The sequence below is a fragment of the Mchenga conophoros genome, linkage group LG19 (assembly GCF_057382185.1).
Source record: "Mchenga conophoros isolate Kocher_MC1m ecotype Shallow Benthic linkage group LG19, M_conophoros_male_GT1.1, whole genome shotgun sequence".
NCBI classification, from domain to species: domain Eukaryota; kingdom Metazoa; phylum Chordata; class Actinopteri; order Cichliformes; family Cichlidae; genus Mchenga; species Mchenga conophoros.
In genome coordinates this window covers 1,425,875-1,450,549 of record NC_140544.1, presented here as the reverse complement: position 1 = coordinate 1,450,549, position 24,675 = coordinate 1,425,875, and the positions used below count along the sequence as shown (strand labels likewise).

The 24,675-nt window shown below is 42.2% G+C and overlaps 1 protein-coding gene across 2 annotated transcripts in view; it reads right to left on the bottom strand.

The window, feature by feature from the left end:
* enpep (glutamyl aminopeptidase) overlaps positions 1 to 24,675 on the bottom strand; it is a 31,384-nt gene extending 6,709 nt beyond the window's left edge. The window contains exons 1-15 of one of the 2 annotated variants that reach the window (XM_085256178.1): positions 23,331 to 24,675; positions 22,022 to 22,163; positions 20,981 to 21,115; positions 20,750 to 20,870; positions 16,692 to 16,846; positions 14,430 to 14,543; positions 14,200 to 14,334; positions 13,278 to 13,343; positions 13,089 to 13,154; positions 10,058 to 10,218; positions 6,226 to 6,308; positions 4,949 to 5,085; positions 4,706 to 4,761; positions 4,455 to 4,605; positions 19 to 92 (exon numbers count right to left, since the gene is read on the bottom strand). In XM_085256178.1, the coding sequence (XP_085112304.1) occupies positions 19 to 92; positions 4,455 to 4,605; positions 4,706 to 4,761; positions 4,949 to 5,085; positions 6,226 to 6,308; positions 10,058 to 10,218; positions 13,089 to 13,154; positions 13,278 to 13,343; positions 14,200 to 14,334; positions 14,430 to 14,543; positions 16,692 to 16,846; positions 20,750 to 20,870; positions 20,981 to 21,115; positions 22,022 to 22,163; positions 23,331 to 23,968 (2,234 nt within the window). In that variant the 5' untranslated portion in view covers positions 23,969 to 24,675. The remainder of the gene's footprint in view (positions 1 to 18; positions 93 to 4,454; positions 4,606 to 4,705; positions 4,762 to 4,948; positions 5,086 to 6,225; positions 6,309 to 10,057; positions 10,219 to 13,088; positions 13,155 to 13,277; positions 13,344 to 14,199; positions 14,335 to 14,429; positions 14,544 to 16,691; positions 16,847 to 20,749; positions 20,871 to 20,980; positions 21,116 to 22,021; positions 22,164 to 23,330) is intronic. The other variant, XM_085256177.1, reaches the window with a different exon arrangement.

Here is a 24,675-nt window from a genome sequence, read left to right as displayed (position 1 = left end):
GAACTATTAATGTTGTACCTCTCTGTCTGTGTTCCTTCATCCTCCCATCCAAGCTGTGTCGCAATTGCTTTAACATGGTCACGAAACAGTTGCTGGAGAAAAGAACCAAACATTTTTGTTAACTGTCACAGGAAAACCATATGTGTGTAGCAGTGCAGAAATGTCACATTGCAATATAGAAATGTAGTTTCTTCTGAATCAGTGATTACTGAATTTTTACATATTTGGACTCTAGTCTAGAGCCACCCCTCATTTCTTCATATTTTGCTGAGAAAACTGGAACATTTTAAACATTAATGAAAATACAGTATTTAAGACAAGAACAGAGTTTCTGCATTTGTTACAGACATGAAAGTCAATAATTCTTGTACACATCAACAACTCGTTTAGACAAGACTTGTTATGGGGGATTGGCTTGTATATTATGTATTGCCAATGCTTTCAGCTTCAGGTACATGAGCTAGTGCAGTGGTTCCCAAACTTTTTTTGCTAGGCCCCCTTTGTTTTACAACAAAAATGTTCGACAGAATGGCAGATAGACAAAATACTGTTAATCTGACTATCTGCAAGTTTTACACGCTTACATACACACAGGCAGTTACTGTCCCTCCATTTACAAAGGCAGAGGCGTCACGGTGCGATTATTTTACGTGTAGTTGTTTTTTCCTGTGTAATAATATTCAACATTGCTGTCAATACATTTTTCAAAAAATGCCTCTCTGTACAAAATGGGTTCAAAAACATAAACAGCTGTGGGATACTGTCTGTCTGTGATTTAGACAGGGGGAACAAATCGTGGCAGGATCAGCCTGATGTTATTTGTATCCCGCTGTAACTTTACTGTATAAAGAGCAAACATCTCCAAAATGTCAGGAGTAGTTAGTCATTACAACAAGTGTTTGTGAACTAAAAATCAAGAATGTGGGATCCTGTTTGTCCGTGATTTGAACAGCCCAGCGCTGCTCCCGACGCAGGGAAAAGCAATTCTGCAGGGAGACCTTCCTCAGCACTAGCTGGACTGGCCATCGGGCATACCGGGCATTTGCTCGGTGGGCTGATGGTGATTTTCCGTTTTTATGGGCCGATGATTTTTTTTTTTTGTAACAGCATGAACAATGAAAGGTGGTGGATTGGCCAGATGCTGGCTGGTGTGTAAAATAACTCAATTGTTTGGTGGTGGCTATGGCTGAGCTTCCACAGATTCAGTAACATTAGCAAGTGGTGGAGGCCAGCAGGTGGATGAGGGAAAGGGGAGGCAGGAAGAGGAGAGACCCGAGGCGGCTGCAGGTCCGAGTGTGAACTGAACTTCAGGTAAGAAGTTATGACCTGCAGTCTCTCTGGGTCAGATATAAACCAACTTTAGGTGGAGTTTATTTTCGTTGTGCTGACTTTTTACCGTCAGTTACAATAACTCGTACTGCTACTAGCTAGCGTGACGGAGTTTCTATACAGCTGGGTGGTGCTATGATGTTACTGATAGTGAACTTTATTTTATTCATAAGGTTAGTTAGTAGACTTGCCAACCGTCCTGTAAAAAGACGGAATCGTCCCTCATTCAGAGAAAATATTACGCGTTTCGTGTTGAGCTGAGAAGGGACGCAGTTTGTCTAGGATGGAAAAAGACACAAAGGTGGATTTATTCTGTCGTTACGCTGCACAGCTGCCTCTTCTTCTCTCATTCTCTCCCCTCCCTCTCCTGTTGCTACTTCAATCATGAAACTGATCAGTGATCAGCTGATCGGCTTTTCTCTCTTGTTTGTTTATCGCCCACTTTGCGCCAGAAAGAGGAAACCAGCGGATGTCGCGTTAAACAACAGCAGCATGTTTAAGCTTGATCAGCTGTTGTTAGAATTGATTTAATATTAATTTCTAGTATCAGCTGATGTTTGCTGGAGCCACAGCTGTAAAGCTGCTGGTCATGATGTCTGTTTGGATATGTGGTGAGAGGGAAACGTGAGGATGAAACCAGGAGATGTCCTTACTGAATCATCAGAGCTGAACAGGTGATGGAGAAACAGGTTTACCTTTTAGGTGACATGAATGAGTTGAAGGGCAGTTATAAGGGAAGGAAGAAATACACGGATACACCCATAGACTCGAGACAGAATTCACAATGCATTTTTGGGACTTTCAGGTGTTTGGACCAATGTTTTATTTTCTGATCAAACCAGAAAGCTTTAATGAGCAGCTAGACTTCTCTTGCATTAACTGGCTGAGTTAATGCAAGGCGAACTCCCAACTCTTGAGCCACGATCGCCCCACGAAAGTAACTTAACTAGTATTATAACAAATGTCTTTCTTCTGGGTGCCATTAAGTAACGTACTGCATTACTTTTAAGAAAAGTGTTCCATGTGATATGTGTAAGAACTTTTTTACTTTACTTTCAATTGAGTAATGACCCGAACACTGATCACATCATCTGACATTTACAAACATTTGAGCACTCAGCATGCAATGTCTTTGATATGCTACTTAGAGATGGTGCTGACAAACCCAATTAGAATTGATAAGGGAATCAACAGGGAACCCAATCGATAAGTGTCATTTCTAATGGAATCGGAATCACTAAATTCTTATCAATTCCTAACCTTAGTGATATGTCCCTGTAAAAGAGAAAATACAGTGTAATCAGATATTAGGGTTGCTATCCACTTTTATCATATCGATTCTCTAGAAAACGAAACGAAATACAAGTCATAATCACACAATCAAACGAATACATTTCTGTTTAACTTAAGTAGTGTGTTGATAAATGCAACATGAAAAGCTTAAAAAAGAGAGACATTTCTTCATGACCTCATACCACTGAGCCATACAGCAATACTGGTAAGATGACTTGATCTGAACAACTATAACTGGGTTCCACAGTTCATACCGTCTGATTTGTTGGTATAAACCTTTTCATCACTACCAAGTTAAATAATTTGGTAACCAATGAAATCAGCTCTGCAGGACTTGCACTCATATTATACTATTTATTTATGAGTGACTTATGTATGTATGTATGTATATATATGTATATATTGTACTATTCTTAGTTAGCGTATTGTCTGTCTTGTCTTAATGTTGGTTTAAAATGGAGCACTGTAACAAAAAATAATTTCCCCCAGGGATCAATAAAGTATTCTGATTCTGATTCTGATTATTATTCTTCAGATACTTGATCTGGGTTTTAACCTCTTCCTCAGAAAAAGTCTTGAAATTAAATATTTAAGTAAATTTGTATTAAAATCAAACAAATCTGTACCATACGGCTTTAGATGTTTATAACCATGAAACTCCTCTACCGTTATTCCATCACAGGCAATCAGTTGTGAAGATGTTCCTATTCATTATCATCCAACACCCTTTAGCATCCTTACTTTTATAGTTAAGCGCATATTAGTTTCTTTTCTATACTTGAGTTTAAACTTAAGTAAACTTTTACCCTGATGGGGGTAAGGCACAGGATATCCTGCCTTAATCTTTTCTTCTTACACTCATGATACTATTAACATTAACAGTTTTCACCATACCATATTTAATATTGCAGATTTATCACCTTCAACTTTGTTACTAATGTATCCAATTTTTAAATTTTTTTTTTTTTTGGGGGGGGGGGGGGGGGGTGTCAGAATTTATATCCTTAGACACATGTAACCCACTAAATACATACCTAATTGGATGATCTACATTATTAACAAAACCTTTTCCTTCCTTCCAACTTCTTGTTATTCCTTCCAAGCCCAGTGAGAAGCTCGTCAGAGCTTGTTAACTAAATTCTTCTCCCACCTCCACCTTTTCAATGCAAAACAAATTTTCCTGCCCAAATTAGGAGGTATCTGCTTTAGGCCGTGACAGATGTGGCAATCCCAGCTAACACCAGTATCAGAAAGAAGCATTTGAACACTGACAAATGCCAAGAGCTTCCAAGTGCTGTAGCAACCACTGGAGAAGATGTGGAAGGTAAAGTCCAACACAGAACACCCAAGGAGACACACACTTTGTATATATGGCATATATAAGTTAATAAGTATTTCTACCTATCTCACTGTTATGAGCATTATTTCCTGGGGACATTTTTCTAAATGCTACAGGTTGATATTATAATGTAGAAGAGAGATTAAAACTATCTCACCTGGTGTATATAATGGTAATAATATCAACGAAGCATGTGAAACTTGCACATTTCATTGCAGATGGAAACTCAATGTCTTACCCAAAGCACAAGAATATCATCTAAATTGCAGCTATAAAAACTATGCAGATAGTGGGATTAAAAGTTGGAAATGAGTTGAGACGTATTAATATTATTTATTAATAACAGCAATAATAAACTGACAGGTTTATATACTGTGGCCTTGTTTTGTTTGTGATTTGTGTTTCTGCTTACAATGATTATTTGCTTTTAAATAACTGAGCGCTTAAATGTGAATCATACATAGAAAGACAGAAGCGTTAACATTGTGATTACCTGAAACTTTGGATAGAGTAGAGCATTGCTAGACAACATGTTCCGGACATAGGCAATGGAGGCATCCACACGGTCCCAGACTATATACTCCATCTCACTTGTCAGGTACTTAGTGAGGTTGAAGGCGTGACCGTAATCTATAATGTCCGCTCTAAACAGTTAAAAGAAAAAAGATTAGTATTCTGTATTTCCAATTAGACATCAATGATTTGTTTATGCAGATTTCTTTGAGTGTTTTGATGATATCCAACCTTGCAAGAGCAAAAACATCATCAATATAGCTTGTGCGATCAGCTGCATCAAACTCCTGGGGGACAAGAGATTCAGAAAGAGTAACAGTGAGGCCTATGAATGCTGTGGTATGGTTTGGCTCTGCCTCTTCATTTTCTAACTCCTCCATAATAAGAGTTTAGCAACCCAGATAAAATCTACAATATGATTGGTTGAGTGTAGAATAGATATTATTATGTTCAAGTGGGGTCTGAAAGGTATACCAAATGGTTGGTTTGAAGCTGTTGACTAATAGCAGTCCACATGCGGTCATCATGGTTGACTCTGTAGAATCCAATATGATCATCGTTAACCTTTAGCAGCCCATCCGCTAATGGTGAGTAACCGGTGATGGTTTGCTCTGAAAGTAGTCATTATAAGAACAGTGAAGGAAATATTATGAGCAGTACTGTTTGAAAGTTTGATGTTTAAAGTTAATTGTTACTTGTCACTTCTCTGGTGGGGATAAATCCCCTGGTTGAGCGATACTAACTAGATATATTTGGGCTCGCCTCAAAGCACAGCTCAAGCTCTGGAACCTCAGTGGGAGGTGGCAGACTGGGATGAATTTACTTGTATCCTCTTGGTTCAATAACTGCATGTTCAGTGTTTTACCCAGTGGATAAAAGGGTTGCCTCCCTGTGCCATCAGATCAGGGAATGGGTCCCTACTGTCGTAACTGTGCACCAAATAACAGTTCAGAGTACTCAGCATTATTGGAATCACTGGGTAGAATGGTGAACAGTGTTCCACCTGTGGACTCCACTGTTGTGCTGGGCACTTCAACACTCACCTGGAGGCTTGTGACCGGGAGGAATGGCCTGCCTGATTTTTCAGTACTGATCCTGGATTGCCCAATTAATTCTCTTAATGCATGAGTCATGAACTCTGGGTATATATACTGAGCTCTCCATTAGGAATATAATGAGCAGCTCAGCTATTTAAGAGGGGTTGGGAGTACAGTTTCTTCTTCTCCATATTAAAAGGCGCCAGTTGAGGTTGTTCAGGTATCTGACAAGGATGCCTCGTAGACAGGTGGAGGCATCCTTGTAGGACAAGCCCAAAATACCTCATCTTGGAGGTCCAAGATGAGGTATTTTGGGCTTGTTCTACTGGCAGGAGGCCCCAGGGCAGACGCAGGACTCGTTGGAGAGATTATTTGTTGGCAAGCTTGGTAATGACTCGTGTCCTCTTGGATGAACTAGAGGAGGTGGTTTCCCTGCTTTGACTGCTCTCCCTACAACCCAAACCTGGATAAGTGGTAGAGGATGGATGGATGGATGGACAGTTATTACCATCCAACTGGTTGCACTTAACATAGATGTTTCTCTATGTAAGAAGATACCAGATAAAAACTAAACTATGTACTATCAATTGCAGCATCTCAACTTTGCTTTTAGTGCAAAACATTTATATCACTGTCCTGCCTGCTGGTTGTGGATTTGCTTTTCATTATAATAAATGTTTTGTAGATGACCACAAAAAATTTAAGCTGAAATACCTGCTGTGTTTTTGTTAAACATAAGCGACATGTTTTTGTCACTTTGAAGAGAATGCCATTGGACTGGAATTGTCCACTTGTACCTGGAACAAAAACACATTTATAGTGATCAATTCACATACATTTTTTTTACTTTTTATCTATTCTGTGACTTAACTAACATGTCCTTATTTAGTCTTTTTCATCAAGAACAACAAATACTCTCCTTTACTGCTAAATGCTCCAATAAGTCACAAGAAAGTCTCTAATTTTGTCTCTCCAAGATCTCCAAGCTTCCTTTTATCTCAAACATTCTTGAAGCGGTTGTAAAACAATAAACAGATCGTCTGCAGCAGAATGGTTGATCTTAAAAGTTTCAGAGCTCATCACAGCACAGAAACAGCTTTAGTGAAGGTTACAAATGATCTTCTTATGGCCTCTGACAGTGGACTCATCTCTGTGCTTGTCCTGCTAGACCTCAGTGCAGCGTTCGATACTGTCGACCATAATATCCTATTAGAGCGATTATGCTGTAGCATGCGGTCATTAATGTCGACAAATCAAAAGGGGTTTTCTTGAATTGTACAGGTCAACGGGTCTTTCACTTTTCACCCAGGTATAAACCACATCAACTCATTTCTTCAATATTTGGTAAAACTTTGGGGGGGGACTTTGGTAAAAGATGTCAGGGAATATTTGTCCACCTGTCAAGTTTGTGCCCAAAACAAGGCAGTCGCCTCCCTTTCTTCGGGACTTCTCTGACTTCTTCTAACAGACTCTGGACTTCATCGCCTGCCTTCGTCCCTCAGCAGACAACACAGTTATACTAATGCCTTCAAACAATTCCTGTGGATAATTGTTTTGGATCAAAGACTCCAATTCCATTCTGGTATCCATCCTTAGACCAAAAGCCAGGCAGAGTGGTATCACTGTTCTGGGTCTATAACCCTTTTTTTTTTAACTTTGTTATCCCTTTAATGTTTTAAACTTTATGTTTCCTAGTCTCTATTGGTATAGTTTAGTTACTGTGTGATTATGACTTGTATTTATTTTATGTATCTCTAGGGTAATTCAGACAACTTTAGATATTTTAGCTTTCTTTAATACGCTTCTCTTGAGCTTTAGCTTTCTCTTTGTTTTAGTATTTTTCTTACTTAGTCTTGTTGTTATGTCCAGTCTGTCAGAGTTTTGTCTCTATGTTCTGTGTACAGCGTCCCCATGTTTGGTTCCCTTCGCGCTCTGTGTCTCTCATGCTGTCTGTCTCTGGGTCGTGGTATTCGCTTCCAGTGTCAGCTTTGTGTTTTGAGTCTGGGTATCTTTCTGTGTTTATTGTGTTTCCTGTCTTATTTTGATAGTCTTTGTCTCATGTGCTTTGTGTTTAGTTTTGCTTCTCCTGTCTCGTTGTATCTAATTCGTTCCAGCTGTGTTCCCCTGCTGTCTCCAGTCTGCTCATCACCTGTCTGTGTAGTTAATGGTCGTGTCCAAATTCATGGGCTGCATCCTCCTGAGGCCGCATTTGTAGACCGAAGGCTGTCCAAATTCGTAGACTCCTCCGAATGCAGCCGACAAATGCGTCCTCCTTTTCCCTTTGAAGGATGGGTCGGGTGGGTCCTTCATGGCCCACCATATCCCAGAATGCATAGCGCGGACCAGCCAAACTCCAGTTTCCAACAATGGCGGTAGCTACTAAGTTTTAAAATTACTCATACTAATCTTTCTGGGTCACAAAATAAACTTTTAACATATTTTCAGGCGAGAATGTAGTTGTGTAAACTTCAAATATCTGCTCGGTTTATCAAGATATCGCATATTTGCCAAAGTGCTTCGATGTTTTCGGAGGCGTCTGCTACCCACCAGCTCGACAGCTAGCCGGGAGCTCGAGGGTCACTGAAGCCGCCGAGAACGGCACAACTCCCGGCACATCATTTTCAGATCACCGCGGAGTTTCGCTGCTCGGGTTAAACGTAATATATAAGTCACTTAGACAACCTAAACCTTTTTTCAGTGTTTTATTTGTTCGTGAGTAAATCGGTTTGGGTGAGATTAGAGTTATTAGATTAGATTAGATAAAACAAAACTTTATTAATCCCCCGGGTGGGTTCCTCCGGGATTTTCACACAGCTGAATAAACGTCAAGCAGAAAACTGATTAAACAGAAGTGTGAGACAGTCGAGGATTTACGCCAGTGTCCTGTTATATTTTAGATAGCACGGAGCAGACGGCCGAGTTTATTAAACTCCACCGAGACAGCGGTGACGCTAATCTGAAGGCTAGACCGTCCAATTTCCCCAGTCATTTACTTCCAGCCTACCCGACCTTCTGAGGACCCGGCCCACGTAGACCGCGAAGGCCGGGTCCTCAGGAGGATGCAGCCTATGAATTTGGACATGACCATTGTGTGAGTTCCTTTTTGTCTCTCACCGGAACGTCAGCTGACCTCCCTTCGTGTCTTTCCCAGGTTCTATTGTTCTAGTTCCTATAGTGTTTTCCTACTCTTGTTTTTTGCAAATGTCAGTCTTACAGTAATTCCCTTTTGCTTTTTGTTTGTATTTTGAATAGTTATTAATCAGCATTAATAAACAATTCGCCTTTTGTTAAGATCCCATCTCTACATGTGCATTTGGGTCCTGTTTTGCTAAACACAATCTGCGCCCCACAGATCCTGACAACTGGACCTAACTAAGAGTGAGCTGGCCCTCCGGTGTGATGTCTATTCCAACCTGTCCACCTGGAGCACCAACTGGCCTTGATATAGTTCCCGCACATATCCCTGACATCCTCTGACACTGGCCTCTCATCTCTTGAGTCGTCACTGGGGTATCAGTTGCCTTTGTTACCTTCTGTTAAGGGTGAGTGCACTGTCCCATCTGTTCAGCACCACTTATGCTGGTGTCGCGAGCTCTGGAAATCTGCTCAGGCCACCTTGCTGGGCACCGTGGAGCAGAATAAGCAGCTAGCTGGTCAATGCTGAACCAAGGAACCTCACTACCAGCCAGGTCAGAAAGTTTGGAAGAGGGCTGTGATATTTAGTGCAGCAGTCCCCAACCTTTTTTGCACCACAGACGGTTTAATGTCAGACAATATTTTCATGGACCGGCCTTTCAGGTGTGGCGGATAAATACAGCAAAATAAAATGATACGATCAAATGCGCCAACAACATTGAGAGTAAGATCCTCCTCTCTGCCACTTTATGCTCTCTAGTCGCTATGGTAACGTGTAAATATTTCTTTCAAAATAAGACACACAACTACAACACGGGAAAAGACCCAGGGAAACCGAGTTAACGATAAAAATCCTGAAAACCCTAAATATCACACCCGAGCCTCAACTCTTGCGGCCTGGTACCAAACGACTCACGGACTGGTACCGGTCCGTGGGCCAGGGGTTGAGGACCACTGATTTGGTGGACTGCTTATCAAAATATCAGAAGATTGTTAAAGCTGCAAATTCTGCATTTATGTCCAGTGTAATTTCTGCCCCAGAAACACAAAATACAAATAATGACAGAGCTGGAGCCGGTAACAAAGTCAGTCGGATGACTGGAAAAGAACATGGCACAGTAGAGCACACAGCACTGAGGGCAAGAGGAAACCTGAGGTACAAATACACATAAGCTAATGACTACCTTAGTAGCCTTCACGAGAAACTAAAAATAAAAACTAAAACTCTCAAGAATAAAATCCACAAAGAGCCACAAAACACATAAGACTTATAAATGCAGAGAAAATTCAACTAAAACCACTAAACAAACTGCAACTAAATACTAACTAGAACGAGGACAAATACTGAGACACAAATGCTGGGTCAATGACCCGAGGACGCTGTCATGGTTATTTTTTTTCTTTCTCATACCCAAGATCTGAAGGAGGCTGGCTAGTATCAGCTTTGGGGTCCAAGAGGAAACGCTTTTGGCTCAGTCTGGCATCCGTATCAGAGACAGACAGGTCCAGCACAGGATAACCCATCTGTTTGGTCCATGTATCCATGACTTCTGCAATCGGCAACCCACTCACCTGGATGCAGAGAGGGTAAATTAGCTATGTGCTAAGGAAAATGTAAATACTTTTCAAATACACTTTAATGCTCTTAGATTAAGATATTTGTAATAAATCAATATTAATGTCTTTGTATTAAGTAAATATCCGAGGTTGGGATGCTGGTAGTTTGGCTCAGGTTAAAACTACTCTCAGCCGCCAGTGGTAATCCTCAGCCTTCTGGTAGATGCAGCTGGTAGAAGGTATGGCATAATTTTGAAATCCTACGTCACGTCATTCTCAAGTTATTGCATTCACGAGACATTCAGAAAACCTGACCTTTGATCTTGACCTTGAGGTTGAGGTCTATGAGAATTGAGCTCGTTTGTGATCTTTAGTAGATGCACCTAACATTATCAGTTTCAAAATCATGTGTCTCTTACTTCTTGAATTATCACGTTAACAAGAGATTCAGAAAACTTGACACAGCGTTGCTCCTCCCGAGGAAAGCGGCGCCCACGCCGCCGTCATATGGACAATTCTGAGCAACTTGTGGTGGTGAGTCGAAATGACAACATTTCCCACACTCCTGAGCCAATAAACAGAAAGGACTATAATCTCACCTCAGACACCTTCGGGATCTCTTTTCTCGATGATGATTTGGATTGGGAGGCCAGTTTTGGTTTAGCTCCTCATGGTAATGACAATATACATTCCTCTGAGATTTTTAGTCCTAATACTGTTCATCGTGGTGGAAATAAGCTAAAACCCACTTTTGCCAAGTCTGTTTTTTCTAAACCTGGCCACGTAAAGTCTGAGACTGTGAAAACTGTTAAATCAAAGACTGTTGAGACTGTTGAGACTGTTAGACGTGGTGGTGGTAGGACGCTAACAAACATTTTAGATGAGTCTGTGTGCCCCTCTGTTGGTCTTCCTTGGTCTCTTGTGTTCTGGGGGCCTCTGGATGTCTGGATCTCCTCCATACCTGCTTCATGCCCTGGAGGACGGGGCTGTGGCCCCCCCACACCCTCTAGCAGATCATTACATGAAGGAACCTTTTAAAAACAAGCGTGTCCATGCTCAGGTGATTGATATATGTATTTTTTTGTCTGCTTATTTTGTTGGTTTTTGTTTTTTTGCCCTTTATCCTCGTCCCTCTTCTCCACTGTTTTTCCCCCTCTTCCTTTCTCCCTTTTCTTTTCCTCATTCAAGTCTGTCCCGCATCTAGCAAGTGAAAATAAAAAATAAATAAAATAAACAATAAAAGGTGAATCAAACAGACCATTACGGCAAGGCTGGGATGGTCCATTTGGTAAAGTAAATCCGTTGGGCATCTTTCTTCGCCTCTATACAATAATTCTTATGGCAAAAGAACCAAACGGGACAGGCAGAAAAAAAAAAAAAAGACTGTGTTTGCTGAGCCTGCTCCTTCGCCCTGTTGTGTTCCTGCTCGGGCCCAGCATTTCCCTGCACCTGTTTCAGTGCTTCAGGTGAGGGAGGCTGAGGTCCAGCTGGTCTCTGCTCCGGTGTCCAGGCCGGCTGAGGCTCTGCCTGTCGCTGCACTCGTACTAGCTCCTCGGGTGGGGACAGCAGCGGCCCAGCCGTTGACGGTGCCTGTCCCGGGTCCCAAGGTGAGGATGACCGGGAACCAGTTAGCTCCACCACTCGTACCTGCACCTGTTTCTGACCTCGCACCACCCTCTGCGGCACCACCCTCTGCGGCGCCACCCTCTGCGGCGCCACCCTCTACGGCGCCACCCTCTGCAGCTCCCACGCCGTCGCCGGCAGCACCACCCTTTATGGCTCCCACGCCATCACCGGCAGCGCCACCCTCGTCTGGTCCAGCCTCCGTGTCTTCAGCTTCTGCGTCGCCTGGTCCTGCCTCACTCCGTCTAGCTTCGTCTGTGCCTGAGGTCTCCATGCCGTCTGGTCCTGCGCGTCCTGTCCAGCCTGCTCATCGTGCACGTCCTGTCCGGCCACTTTCCAGGCCGATGACTGGACGTCATTGCCGTCATGGATGGCCCCCTGAACTAAGTCGCCGCCAGTGCCCCCCGCCCGGCCAGCCTCCTGACCTGCTCCGTCGCCGCCGGTGCCTCCCGCCTGCCCGGCCCCTGAACTGTTTTCTGGGCACTTGGGCCATCAGCCTCCGGGTCGCCCCCCTGAACTGCCCGGGTTTGGACTATTGTGCCGTCAGCCTCCGGGCCGGCCCCCTGAACTGCCCGGGTTTGGACTATTGTGCCGTCAGCCTCCGGGCCGGCCCCCTGAACTTTGGGTGAACTGTTTTTCCTGGCCGCCTGCGCCTGTCGTGAGCCTGTTTTTGTTCTGTTGCTTTCCAGGCTCCAGTGTTTGTAACTTTTTTTGTTTCTGGCTCCTTGTGTTTGGTTTGTTTCGAGCCCTCCATCCTGTTTTATTTTGAAGGTCCTTGCCTGAGGTTAATGTATCTGGTTTTGCTTCCCCTTGTCTCATTGGGCCTGATTTGCTGCAGCTGTGTTTCCCTCCTGTTACCCATTCCCTGATTGCTCCCTCTGTGTATTTAAGCCCTGTGTTTCTCTGTGTCCGTGTCGTGATCTACTGTTTATCTAGCTGTGTGTTCTGTCAGTCTTCCGGTGTAAGTTTATTTTGATATGTCCAGTTATTTTACATTTGAGTTTAGCATTAAAGCTGTTTTGAGTTCAAGTTTTGCCTCAGAGTGTCTGCACCTTGGGTCCTATTCCTGCCTGCACACAGCTGGTCATAACAGTTTTAACAGTCTAGCAGCTCGATGTTTTTAGGGATTTCAGTTGCTTGAAGAAATTTCCTGAAGTGTATGATTAAGAAAATAACCCTAAATATTTCCTTTTTCTTTTAGCAATTGTGTATTTTTCTTAGTCTTAACACTAGCACAGACTGAAGGGCAAGTCCAAACATACACTGGCAAGAGATGCCCAGAAGTCGCTCGTTTTGGCATTCTTGAAATAGAAGTCTTTCAAATATTTCTGTTGAATGAGAAAAAGACTTGATTACTCAGCTGCTGGGAGATTTGAAATTATAATTAATGTTAATCAAAAGAGCAACATCAATTTTTTAAATACTAAAAGAGCTGTGAGTCTATGACTTACTCGACAACCATCTCTGAACTCGTCTCTGCCCATCCAGTCCTCCAGCATCCTGAGAATAGATGCTCCCTGGAAAAAAGTTGAACAATTTTCATTACAAGGTAAATGGGCCGTGTTAAATCCTCCCAATTCTTTTGATCTTTGGGCTGAAGGAAGAACAATACTCGGTGTATAAATGCTCACTCAACAATCCTTTATTCCATACAATTCAACACTTTAAGAGCACAAACCATCCGGATGGGGAGACAGCAAATCTCAAAAGGGTGGAGCGTTACTCAAACCTTTATAGCCTCTGTTGACCCCCACCTAGTCGTAAAAGCCTAAAGATACATACCCTCTAACTCTCAGTGAGCCTGAGTTATGACCTTGGCTCCCTGTTTATCTGCTTCCAACGAGGGGGTGAAGCTCCTGTGGAATGTGCTCTCTGCACACAGTATTCTCTTCTTAACTCAGCAGTATGAAATGTCATGAAACAGTAACTCATTCACAGTAAAGCAATATAGGTTAATTAAAACCTATCTAATGAGTCTAATGATTTTCACATTCTTTTGTCATTCAGAAGCATAATGCAAACTAGAACTACGGCTACATACTAATTATACTCTCTATAATAAGAAGTATGGTGTGGCTTACAGCAGTATAATAATTCACGCATTTCAATTATAGGCATAGGATAACATGATAAAATAATCTCACAATTGATATCCATAGAGCAATTTTAATGTATTGTTGACAACTCACAGGACTTTTATAGTGCAATCTACATCCACCCATTCAAATATAATATCCAGTATTTATTCTGTTCATCTTAAGTGCTTAATCTGTCACACACAGTCACGAGTGATATATGTTGGATCTTGTTTGCATGTAGTGTAACAGTATGGTTAACTTTTATTGTCTGAGTGCTTACAGAGAGATCTCATACCTTGCTGTATGAGATGGCATCAAACACAGAGGTGATTTCAGCTGGGGTTGATACATCTACAATGATCGGATGAGAGGACAGCAGAGCGTCATCCACCATGACAGGAAGCACATCACTGATGATCATGATGTCTCGCTGTAAGACCACAGCAACACAGGTACTGAGAACGTCCAGGTGACTGGCAGTAATAGCTCGGTGGATCTTTAATGTGCCTTTAAAGGAGAACTCACCATGCCCCAGGTTGGTTCTGCTAATTCCACTCCGATGTACTCAAAGAAGCTGGCAAAGCCCTCATTGAGCCACAGGTCATCCCACCAATCCATAGTTACAATATTTCCAAACCACTGAAAAAAATACAACTGACATGAGTTTCAAGAGTCCACACAAAATAAGAAATTACAAAAGCACACAAAAAAATACGGAAATAGGAAAAACGAATTTCCATTTTCTTTTTTCCTATTTCTGCTGTGTTTTGTGTGCTTTTGCAGCGTTTTTCTTATTGCTGGTGTTTTCTTAAGTCGCAGTTTGTTTGGCCTCTCGGGGCCACCGTAAACTCTCTCTACATTGTTATAAGTGTGCCACAAAACCAACCAATCACAGACTAGGATGCAAAAATTCTGATTGGCTGTTACGGCTACAGCTGTAGCTAAATCCAGTGGAGTGGTTTGGTTTAAACTGTGGTGGACCACTGGAGGGCTCCACTTCCCCAGTGGACAGGAAATGGTTGCTGTGTTTTGGAGCGCAAAGTATTCAGTTGTGTGGTGATAGTGAATAAACCAGGAGTGATAATTGAGAGATCTCGTGTCGTCTGTGTTTATCTCCACAAAACTCGATTAAAACCAACAATGGTCTTAAAAAATAATATATTTCAAAATAAAATAATTAAACATACTAACTGCAGTAGCAGTAGGAATGCAGTAGCTAGCGAGTTGATTGGAGACCGTAACAGCCAATCAGAATTTTTGCATCCAAGTCTGTGATTGGTTGTTTTTGTGGCACACTTATAACGGTGTACAGAGAGTTGAGCGCGCAGGGAGCAGAGATGCTGAGAGCAGGTCTGCAGATGTCTGTGAGCACACAGAGCAAATGCCAACAACTGAGCGAGAGGGGCTGTTACTGTGTGTGTATATGGATGATAGCAAACACTGAAATACATTTCTTGTTCACAGAAATGAATTTTGTTCGCTCAAATTAAATTTTTCTTCACTCAAAATAATTTTCTCCTCAAAATGCAACATTTGCCCTTGCATTTTTTTAACGTGTGCTCAGAATAGAGGCACAAAAATAACACCATATAAACCTAATGCAGACCGGTGAATAAAAAGTAGTGCACAGTTGTCTTCAGTATTCCAACACAGCAGTGCACTACCCTGTAAAAGCTTTATTGCTCAAAACATGTAAGAAGAGGGTTTTGTAAACATCAACTTAACTGCAATTTTAAATGAAAAACTCATCCATTCCTGTCAAATATCTGATATGTTGCAATGAATCATGTACATCATGCAAAAGGTTGAAGAACATATAAAGAATTTTTCAATTATACCTCTGGATTCTCAAATGAGTCTTTGCGCTTGCAACTGCTGAATTGTGACATACTGTAGAGGCCTGAACTAACCAAAGACCAAGTCACAATCAATGTAAACAAGTACAAATGGTCAACAGACTGGCACTTTTGTACTTTACTTAAGTTCTTTATACTACATGCCTCATTCAGCCATTCATAAAAACACTTTTTTCTATCCTTTATATTTAACATTTCCGTTCTGATGAATGCATCGGAAAGCAACTTAGGGTTCCTTATCTTGCCCAAGGATCAGATTGAAGCAGCCAGTCTGAACAACCTTTCAATTAGCAGATGAGCTGCTCTACCTCTACCCCGACGCTTACAGAAACTGGTATTCCCAGTTTTCTCTCATCCAAGAAAACTTGGTTCAAACAAGAGTGGCTCCGTGATGGAGCTACTGTTTTATGCTTGTTCCTCTTAGCTGCATAAAATTTAAATTAGGATGAATGACTAGTGATGTTTAATACTGATGTTATAGAACTCGACCAAAAACACCCAAACTCTATCAAAACAGTCTAAAAATTCAAACAATGTTTGCCATAGAAGAAGAAAAAGACACATGATCCGCTCTGTTATTAACCATAAGATGAAATCCCCGCTGAGCGGGCTGAGCTTGCCCTACAGAGCTTCACTATGTTAGTTTATGACCCAAATTAATGTTGGACTCTGTCGTTTTCTCTGGTCCCCTTCATTCTTTTCTAAGAGTGAGATTCTAGTCACACATTCTCCTTAATTTCTTGCTCAGTAAAACTGACTTGAATTAAACTGAATTGTATCATACAGTTGGCATTTCAGTGGTACGTAATTCATTCTAAAATGTTTCTTTTAGTCACTACATTCAAGCACAAAATATAAAGTATGCAATTTAGCAAAGTGGAAGAAAACATTTTCAGGAAAAATGTTTAATCAAAATATATCAAAACATTACCTGGTGAACCAGTTCATGTGCGATGACACTGGCAACTCGCTGCTTGTTGTAAGAGGATGACTGGTTTTCATCATAAAGCAAGTTGGTTTCCCTGTAGGTGATAAGACCCCAGTTCTCCATGGCACCAGTACCAAAGTCAGGAATGGCTATCTTATCTGGATCCAAACAGCAGAGAGGTACAAATCACCACACACACACATACATGATTACCTCCGATGACCACTGGGACCACTGTTACCTTCACCTTCCATATCTTCTCCAGCTTCTCGTGTTCCTCTTTCCTGATGTTTCTGTCATCACTACATCTATCTAGGGGCAGGGATAGCTCAGTAGGTAGAGTGGTGGCCCTGTGATCGGAAGGTTGGGGGTTTGAATCCACTGAACGGCTACCCTGCGGTACCCAATGGCTGCCCACTGCTTCACTGAGTGCATGGGTTAAATGCAGAGAGGAATTTCCCCACAGGGATCAATAAAGTATAAAGTAAGTATATCACTACGGCCGTCTTCTTCTGTTTGTCTACCACCACTATGTCCGGTTGGTTAGCCACCACCATTTTGTCCGTCTGTATCTGGAAGTCCCACAGGATCTTAGCTCGGTCATTCTCCACCACCCTTGGGGGCATCTCCCATTTTTGACCTCGGGACTTCCAGGTTATACTCGGCACAGATGTTCCGGTACACTATGCCGGCCACTTGGTTATGGCGTTCCATGTATGCCTTGCCTGCTAGCATCTTGCACCCTGCTGTTATGTGCTGGATTGTCTCTGGGGCATCTTTACACAGCCTGCACCTGGGGTCTTGCCTGGTGTGATAGACCCCAGCCTCTATGGATCTTGTGCTCAGAGCTTGTTCTTGTGCTGCCATGATTAGTGCCTCGGTGCTGTCTTTCAGTCCAGCTTTGTCCAGCCACTGGTAGGATTTCTGGATATCAGCCACCTCCTCTATCTGCCTTCCATGATGGTTCCTCCTCTTCCTCCTCTTATTTGGGTTTCTGCTGCCTGAGTACAGCCTCGGGTGCTGGACTTGGGGTGAAACCCTCCATGCATGGTCAGGAGCTTCTGTCTCCTTCTTTGGCCAGCTTATTATCCCAGCAGGGAATCCGATCATGGGCGTGATAGCTTACTGAACGGTAGATCTGGGCTATCAATACCTACGCCCTGCCTGTGTTCAGGTACCCTGCGGGATAATAACGAGTACATAAGAAAGATGGCCACAAATGACCACATGCCCAGTGGATATCTCAGGCAGCAGAAACCCAAGAAAAAGGAGCAAGAAGAGGAACCATCATGGAAGGACAGGCCCCTGCACGGTATGTACCACTGGCGAATAGAGGAAGTGGCTGACATCGAGAAATCCTACCAGTGGCTGGACAAAGCTGGACTGAAAGACAGCACAGAAGCACTAATCATGGCAGCACAGGAACAAGCTCTGAGCACAAGATCCATAGAAGCTGAGGTCCATCACACTAGGAAAGACATAGTAGTATACGTAGTATACAGAAACATCTGTGCCGAGTATGGACTGGAAGTCCTGAGGTCAAAATGCTAGACGCCCCCAAGGGTGGTGGAGAATGACCGAGCTAAGATCCTGTGGGACTTCCAGATACAGATGGACAAAATGGTGATGGCTAACCAACCAGACATTGTGGTGGTAGACAAACAGAAGAAGACGGTCGTAGTGATCGACGTAGCAATACCAAATGACAGCAACATCAGAAAGAAGGAACACAAGAAGCTGGAGAAATACCAACGGCTCAGAGAAGAACTCGAGAAGATGTGGAGCGTGAAGGTAACAGCGGTCCCAGTGGTACACAGAGCGCTCGGTGCAGTGACCCCCAAGCTAGGCGAGTGGCCCCAGCAGATCCCAGGAGCAACATCCGAGATGTTATAAAAAACCCAGCAGGGGCGAGAGGGGGATTTGTATTAAAAAAAAAAAAAAAACACAGAGAGACAGAGTTAAAACAAATTTAAAAAAATCTCCCTCTCTCCCACTGGAGGCTGGTATGTGTGTGTTTTTCCTCAAACTCTGACCTCTGTATGCCCCATATTTCATCCTGGATTGTGGCTTGCATGCTCACTAATTCTCACCCTTCCTCTTTCCACATGGAGCCTTAGGGTGTTAAGCTTCAAGTGGGACCCTCTGTGCACTGTAGGGCGTTTTCATGTCTTGCCATCAGTGGCATCTGTCTCCTCCTGTTGCCATATTATTATTCCAGCTGAGTTTCTGATAAAAGTCTCACAGCTCTGGCCAGTAGGCTAAAGAGATACAGCAAGGAAACATTGGCCAACAGAATAAATTGCCTGTTCTCCAAAGATCCATCCGAGGTATACTCTCAACTACAAGGGAAGAATGTTATGAGGGCTGACTCACACAGAGCTCAAACAGAACAATTCTGTAAGAATATCCCCGAAAACAGACGGCAACACACGACACCAACACCAAGTGGCTAGTGGACAGCAGACCACAACAACCTCCCAGAACAAGAACCAGTCAACATCACAAAGACAGACATCTAACAACGCCTTAAAGTCTGCGCTCTCTCTGCTGTTGTGTTGGTGTGTGTCGGGCTGTGAGCTGAAAAGCTACAGCCGGCGGTATGTGTACAACAACCGTGTGTGAAAAGTGGCCTATAAAGAAACATTGTCATGCAAACATCGTCGGGTCTGCCGTGATATGTTTACAATGGGACTTCTGCTCCTGAACCTCTGAGCGGTGTTTGTTTTTAACATAGTTCACAGTGAAGAACAGCCGCTGACATAATGTGGATCCGAAGATCCATAACTGGCCTACCTGGGGTTGAAAGTCTCGATAAATGCACGGCGTTTCGGCGGGTACACCGGCTTGTGTGACGCTTATTTTGAGCGATGAAGAAATAATAGAATATAATTGTATTTTTTATATTTCAATATCACAATAATCTAACAATTTAGAACTACAAGTTAAAAAAGAACTAATATAAATAAAATACACTTCAGCTAAATACTTCTAATTTATTTTCCCAAACCACGCAGAGCCGCAGTATAAGGACTAAAGAGCCGCAGGTTGCCGACCCCTGTGTTAGTTGGTTTCAGAGAAAGAAAAGAAAGCTGCTAGCATGACCCAGCTAATGACCTGACCCGAATCCAAGTAAAAATCTATGATATGAACTAAATCTCAGAGTACATAGACGGTGGAACCTTCAGGATTTGAAAACTGTTTGTGTGAATGAATAGGACAAAATTACATCTGAGCAATGCATGCAGCTAGTTTCTCCATATACGAGGTGTTTTGAAGCCATCATCATCAACAAAAGTTATTAAATTAAGTAATAAATACATCTCAATGCTTTTTCCTTGTGTCGTTTCTCTTTATCATACTTTATTTGTGAACATCTATGGCTTGATTTCTTTGTCTAGATTGGATGGGTTTTTACGGACTGGTGAGAATTTCATATTAATAGCACCTTTAGAAATATATTTTCTTATAACACTAGTGACATGTTCAATCCTCATTTTACCCACTGTATACAAGTACCTAGGTATTCCACAGGTCAACAGGAACCATGATAAAAAGGCACGAAGGTCAATAACAGCCAAATAACGCAAGAAGGGAGCTGAGAAGCCAGAACAGTATTGATAAGATCCAAACCATCAATACATACACCCTATCAGTCATTAGATAACCAGATGGAATAATAAGCATCTGCCAATCATGTCAAGACATCATGGGTTTACACTATCGAGGGACAGAGGAAGAGGATGGCAGCATAAGAACAGGCCCCAAGCACCAAATCTATGTGGAAGGATATATCCAAAGTGGTCCCGGGATTATTAGGAGCTGTAACCCTTGCACTGGAAGAGTTATTGCAGCAGATTCTAAGCACATATCACAGGTCTCTGCCCAGAAGAGTGCAGTCCAAGAAATACCTAAGTGATATGCAGAACCCTCAAACTCCCCAGCCCGTCAGAGGTCCCGAGCTTTAGGCTAACACACATACCACCCGCCTTGGGCTCAGAGGCAGATTTTTTTGTTGTTGTTTTTTGTTTCATATCACAGAAGTTGGTTAGTGTTCCATTTACCCAATTTTGAGATGGAGTATGTCATGTTGAAATATTCCTCAAAATAGTCAAAAATGAGCTTGGTTACATTTACTGCATACAAAGCTGTGCTGATCTGACTTGGCTGGGCCCAGATTTTCAACTGCAAAAGAATGAAAAGTACAAAAAAGTGTGTGACAGTATAAATCCAACAGTGTGAATTAATGAATCTTATCAATACTCTGCAATAGTGGCATATAAATGTAAACTCACGGGAATTCCTCTGGCTGAAGTTCTCTCTACATAGGCAAACTGGTGCACAGCAAAACATACCAAATAGGTGCTCATTGGAACAGACTTCTGAAAGGTGGTTTTGATTTTATTGCCTAGTAGTTGCTGAGGGGAGCCCTGGAGATAGACAGCAAAAATTTATTTGGATTTTCTGCCCTATTATCACAAGAAGAGCACCATCTCAACTGTTGTGCTTTGAGATGAGATCGTCCTGTTGCAGGAACTGATAAACCTGACCTTGACTGTGTAACTGTCATCTGTGACAGGTGTACATACAAGGTTTACACTACACTCAGTTAGATGGTAAAAAATGTCACTCACCACCACACCAACTGAATTTTTTTATCACATGCTAAGATAGACGATGTTATGCTAATGGGTGCAAAGGATGATAATGCATGAAGACACAGCTAGCTTAAGTGAGAGGATTTTCTTGCTTCCTCCCTATTAAACAACTGGCATGTAAAGTGCCTAACACCAAAACAGTTGTTGACCTTGAAAATACTAAAATGCATAGAAATCTACTGGAAAATTGGTAAATATCGTTAAAAATGTATCAAATTACAGTAAATCATTGCGACTTTTTAAAAAAATCAGTTTTCCTCTGTTCATGCTCGACTACTAATGAACTCTACAGTTAGGGCCAGAGCTGTCTCTATTTCACAAGGCAGCTGAGGTCTTTCAACATCTGTTGGACAATGCTTAGGATTTTCTATGAGTCATTTGTGGCGAGTGTGGATGCTGTTGCATGCTGGGACAACATCCATCAGGCTGATATTGTCCAAGATAAATGTAACGCTGGACAACAACCCCCAACATTTCCATGATGTGCCAGCCAATCACAGGAGCGCGTTCAGTGAAACTGAGATTACCTAAATTCACCACTGACTGTTTTGCATTTTCAGGCATGTATACTTTTTCTACGACTTTTACTCACTGTACTTTTACACAAATACCAATTGTTTCCAATTTAAATACAGCACATAAAGTCTATTGTGATGGTAAACACACATGCTGACTTACCTCTACTGGCATGTTGGACAGCACGTTGTAATTAACATCATGAGTTATTGAGATGGTGTAGGTGGCTTTCTTGTTAGGTTCATCAAAACAGGGAAAAGACTTGCGGGCATCCGTTGGCTCGTGATCCGTAGCTGCAATCTTTCTGGTGTTCAAATCGAGGACAGATTATTGGAAAATGTAACTTCATTATTGGAGATTGTTTGAAACCAAATGTTCTACAATCTTTTTCAGCAAATTTTACTTTGAAAACTAATAATATGTGACAATTTAAACTAAAGAGTTAAGTTTAGAACAGTCATATTTGATTAATAACATCTTTCAGTTATTTTGTTCAGTTAGTTCTATACAAGCTAATGAAAACAAAAGTACCAGATGCCAATCCCAGCAGTACTAGGAGACTACAGGGGTTTTCCATTTAAAGTAGGACGCATAACCAAAACGTACATCTGTTTAAATCCCACATAATGTAGTGACTCTGAAGAAGTAAAGACCAAATAGCTGGTGAATTATAAAAAGTCTTCTATTGATAGTTTTTACCTTTTTTTTAAATATTTAAGCCACGTTACAGTCTACAATCTACCTCAATAAAATATGTCATAGAACAAAATGACCTGGACCTCTTTAGTGTAGAAATTCCATCAAAGAAGGAGCTCAGCTACATAAGAAATACAAGTAAAGTCATCAGTAAATATGTATGTAAAGTGAAATATGATAGGATGACTAGACTAAGTCTAAAATGATGTTTTGGTATACAGTGGTTGTATCTGTTCTTGTGATAGCAAATCTGAAACAGATGTCAGAGAAAGTTTTCAGCTCCATGTCCAATGAGTGATGCAGAGGGCAGGATCCATTAATTATCCACATCCACTGACCACAGCCGCAGTCATGTGGACGATATCTGTGTTGCTTAAGGATCCAGGAAAGAAACAGTTAGTAGAAGACTTGCTGTTCCTCCTGAGCCACAACCAACGACTCTGGTTTTTATCCAAGATAAAACCAGATAACACCAATTTTTACAACCATCATAAACCTGCTCTTGGTTGCTTCTCAGAAGACAAGTTTTACACAAAATATTACTTGTTTTATTCCAACATTTCAACATTTGCAACTTATGAACTATTGCATAGAATGTCCACAGTTATTTAACACCTATTAATACCTCCAGAAAAGACTGTAAGGCGACTCTGAATTTTCTTGAAAGATGCAACTATTTCATATGTCTTATGCCTTCTTGCTCTGTTCTTTTCTAATTCTTGATTAATAAAGATGTTTGTGTATGTTTGTGACAGAACTGAATCACATGACTTACTTGGTGATTCCATTCTCCATGTAGGTAACTCTGTAGAATCCCACCAAAGAGCCATTGAGCCAACCCTGGAAGTCTAGACTGAGGGTGTATACCTCCCCTGTGTCCAGGACAGGCAGCTCCTCTGTGGCCTCCACCACCACATACTGCTGAGCTTTGTATTCAAAGCAGCTTTTCACTGCCACTTCCCTCTGTCCTCCTTGGCTACTCAGCACCTTCAACCTTGGCAAGGTACTGACAAATGTCTCCCTGATGTGGAGCCAGAGATGACGGGTGGGCTTGGTTACTTCAAGCTGGATATCAACAGTGCCTGTGTAGGTGTCATCCTCTAAGTTCGGCTCCAGGTGCAGATTGTAGTGGACGGGATTCACATAGTCAGGTAAGCGGAAATTCCTCCAGTCCCCACTGGAGTCAGTGGAAGGCAGGCAGGGCCCTCTGCCAGGTGAAGGGGGCTGGGTAGGCCCCGCTGTGGGGGCTGGTGTGGTGGTGGCAGCAGGAGTGGTGTTGTTTGATCGAGAGAGACCCACCCCGAGGCCCACTGCCAAACAGCACAACACCACTGTTATGCAGATGATGACTGCATGCTTGCGTCGAATAAAGTAACGCTTCTCTGGCTTCTCCATGTTCAAGCTGTCAACCATGGTAACTCCCAAAATGAAAAGTCCACCTGACAAAAAAACCCCCAAAAAACAAAACACAGCTTTCTAAAGGTAAAGTGTTTAGCTGACCAGAGGTCAGAGCTGCAGGCTTTGGCTGCTGAATTAGCTGTGTGAACTGAATCAAGGCTTGCCTCTGTGGTGCTGAGGGGTGGAGAGAAAAATGAGAAGTGAAGAGTATCAATCTTTCAGACGGCCAGAAATCGGAAGGATTTAATCTGTCCTTTGAGCTTTCAGCACACCTCCTGTTAAACATCTACAATCTTCCTGTAAATCAGCAGCTAAAGTTCTTTTTTTATCAACTATGCTAAGCTGCAAAACTGAACGTGTTGTTCTCACGTGAAACTAAACAATACACATGACGCCTACATCTAACATGTGAACCACTGTGCATGTCAAAGTGTTGTCTGGTTTGAATTTGAAGCATCAGAGTCAAATTTCAAAGCGGCTTCAGCGCAGCACAGTCTGTCTTCTTACAGTGCACACACTGCAGAAACACTCTATGATCTGGACATGAGTCAGCATGTGGTCTTTGGTCAAAACAGTGATTGCAACAGAGACGTATGTGAAGCCAAAACAATGGTTTTATTGAACTGAGCCACGGTAGAATTTCCACAAATATTCTTCCCCTGCTCAGTTCTGTGAACTCTGGAAAAGACATTACTGAAATATCAATTTCTATCATTTCTGTC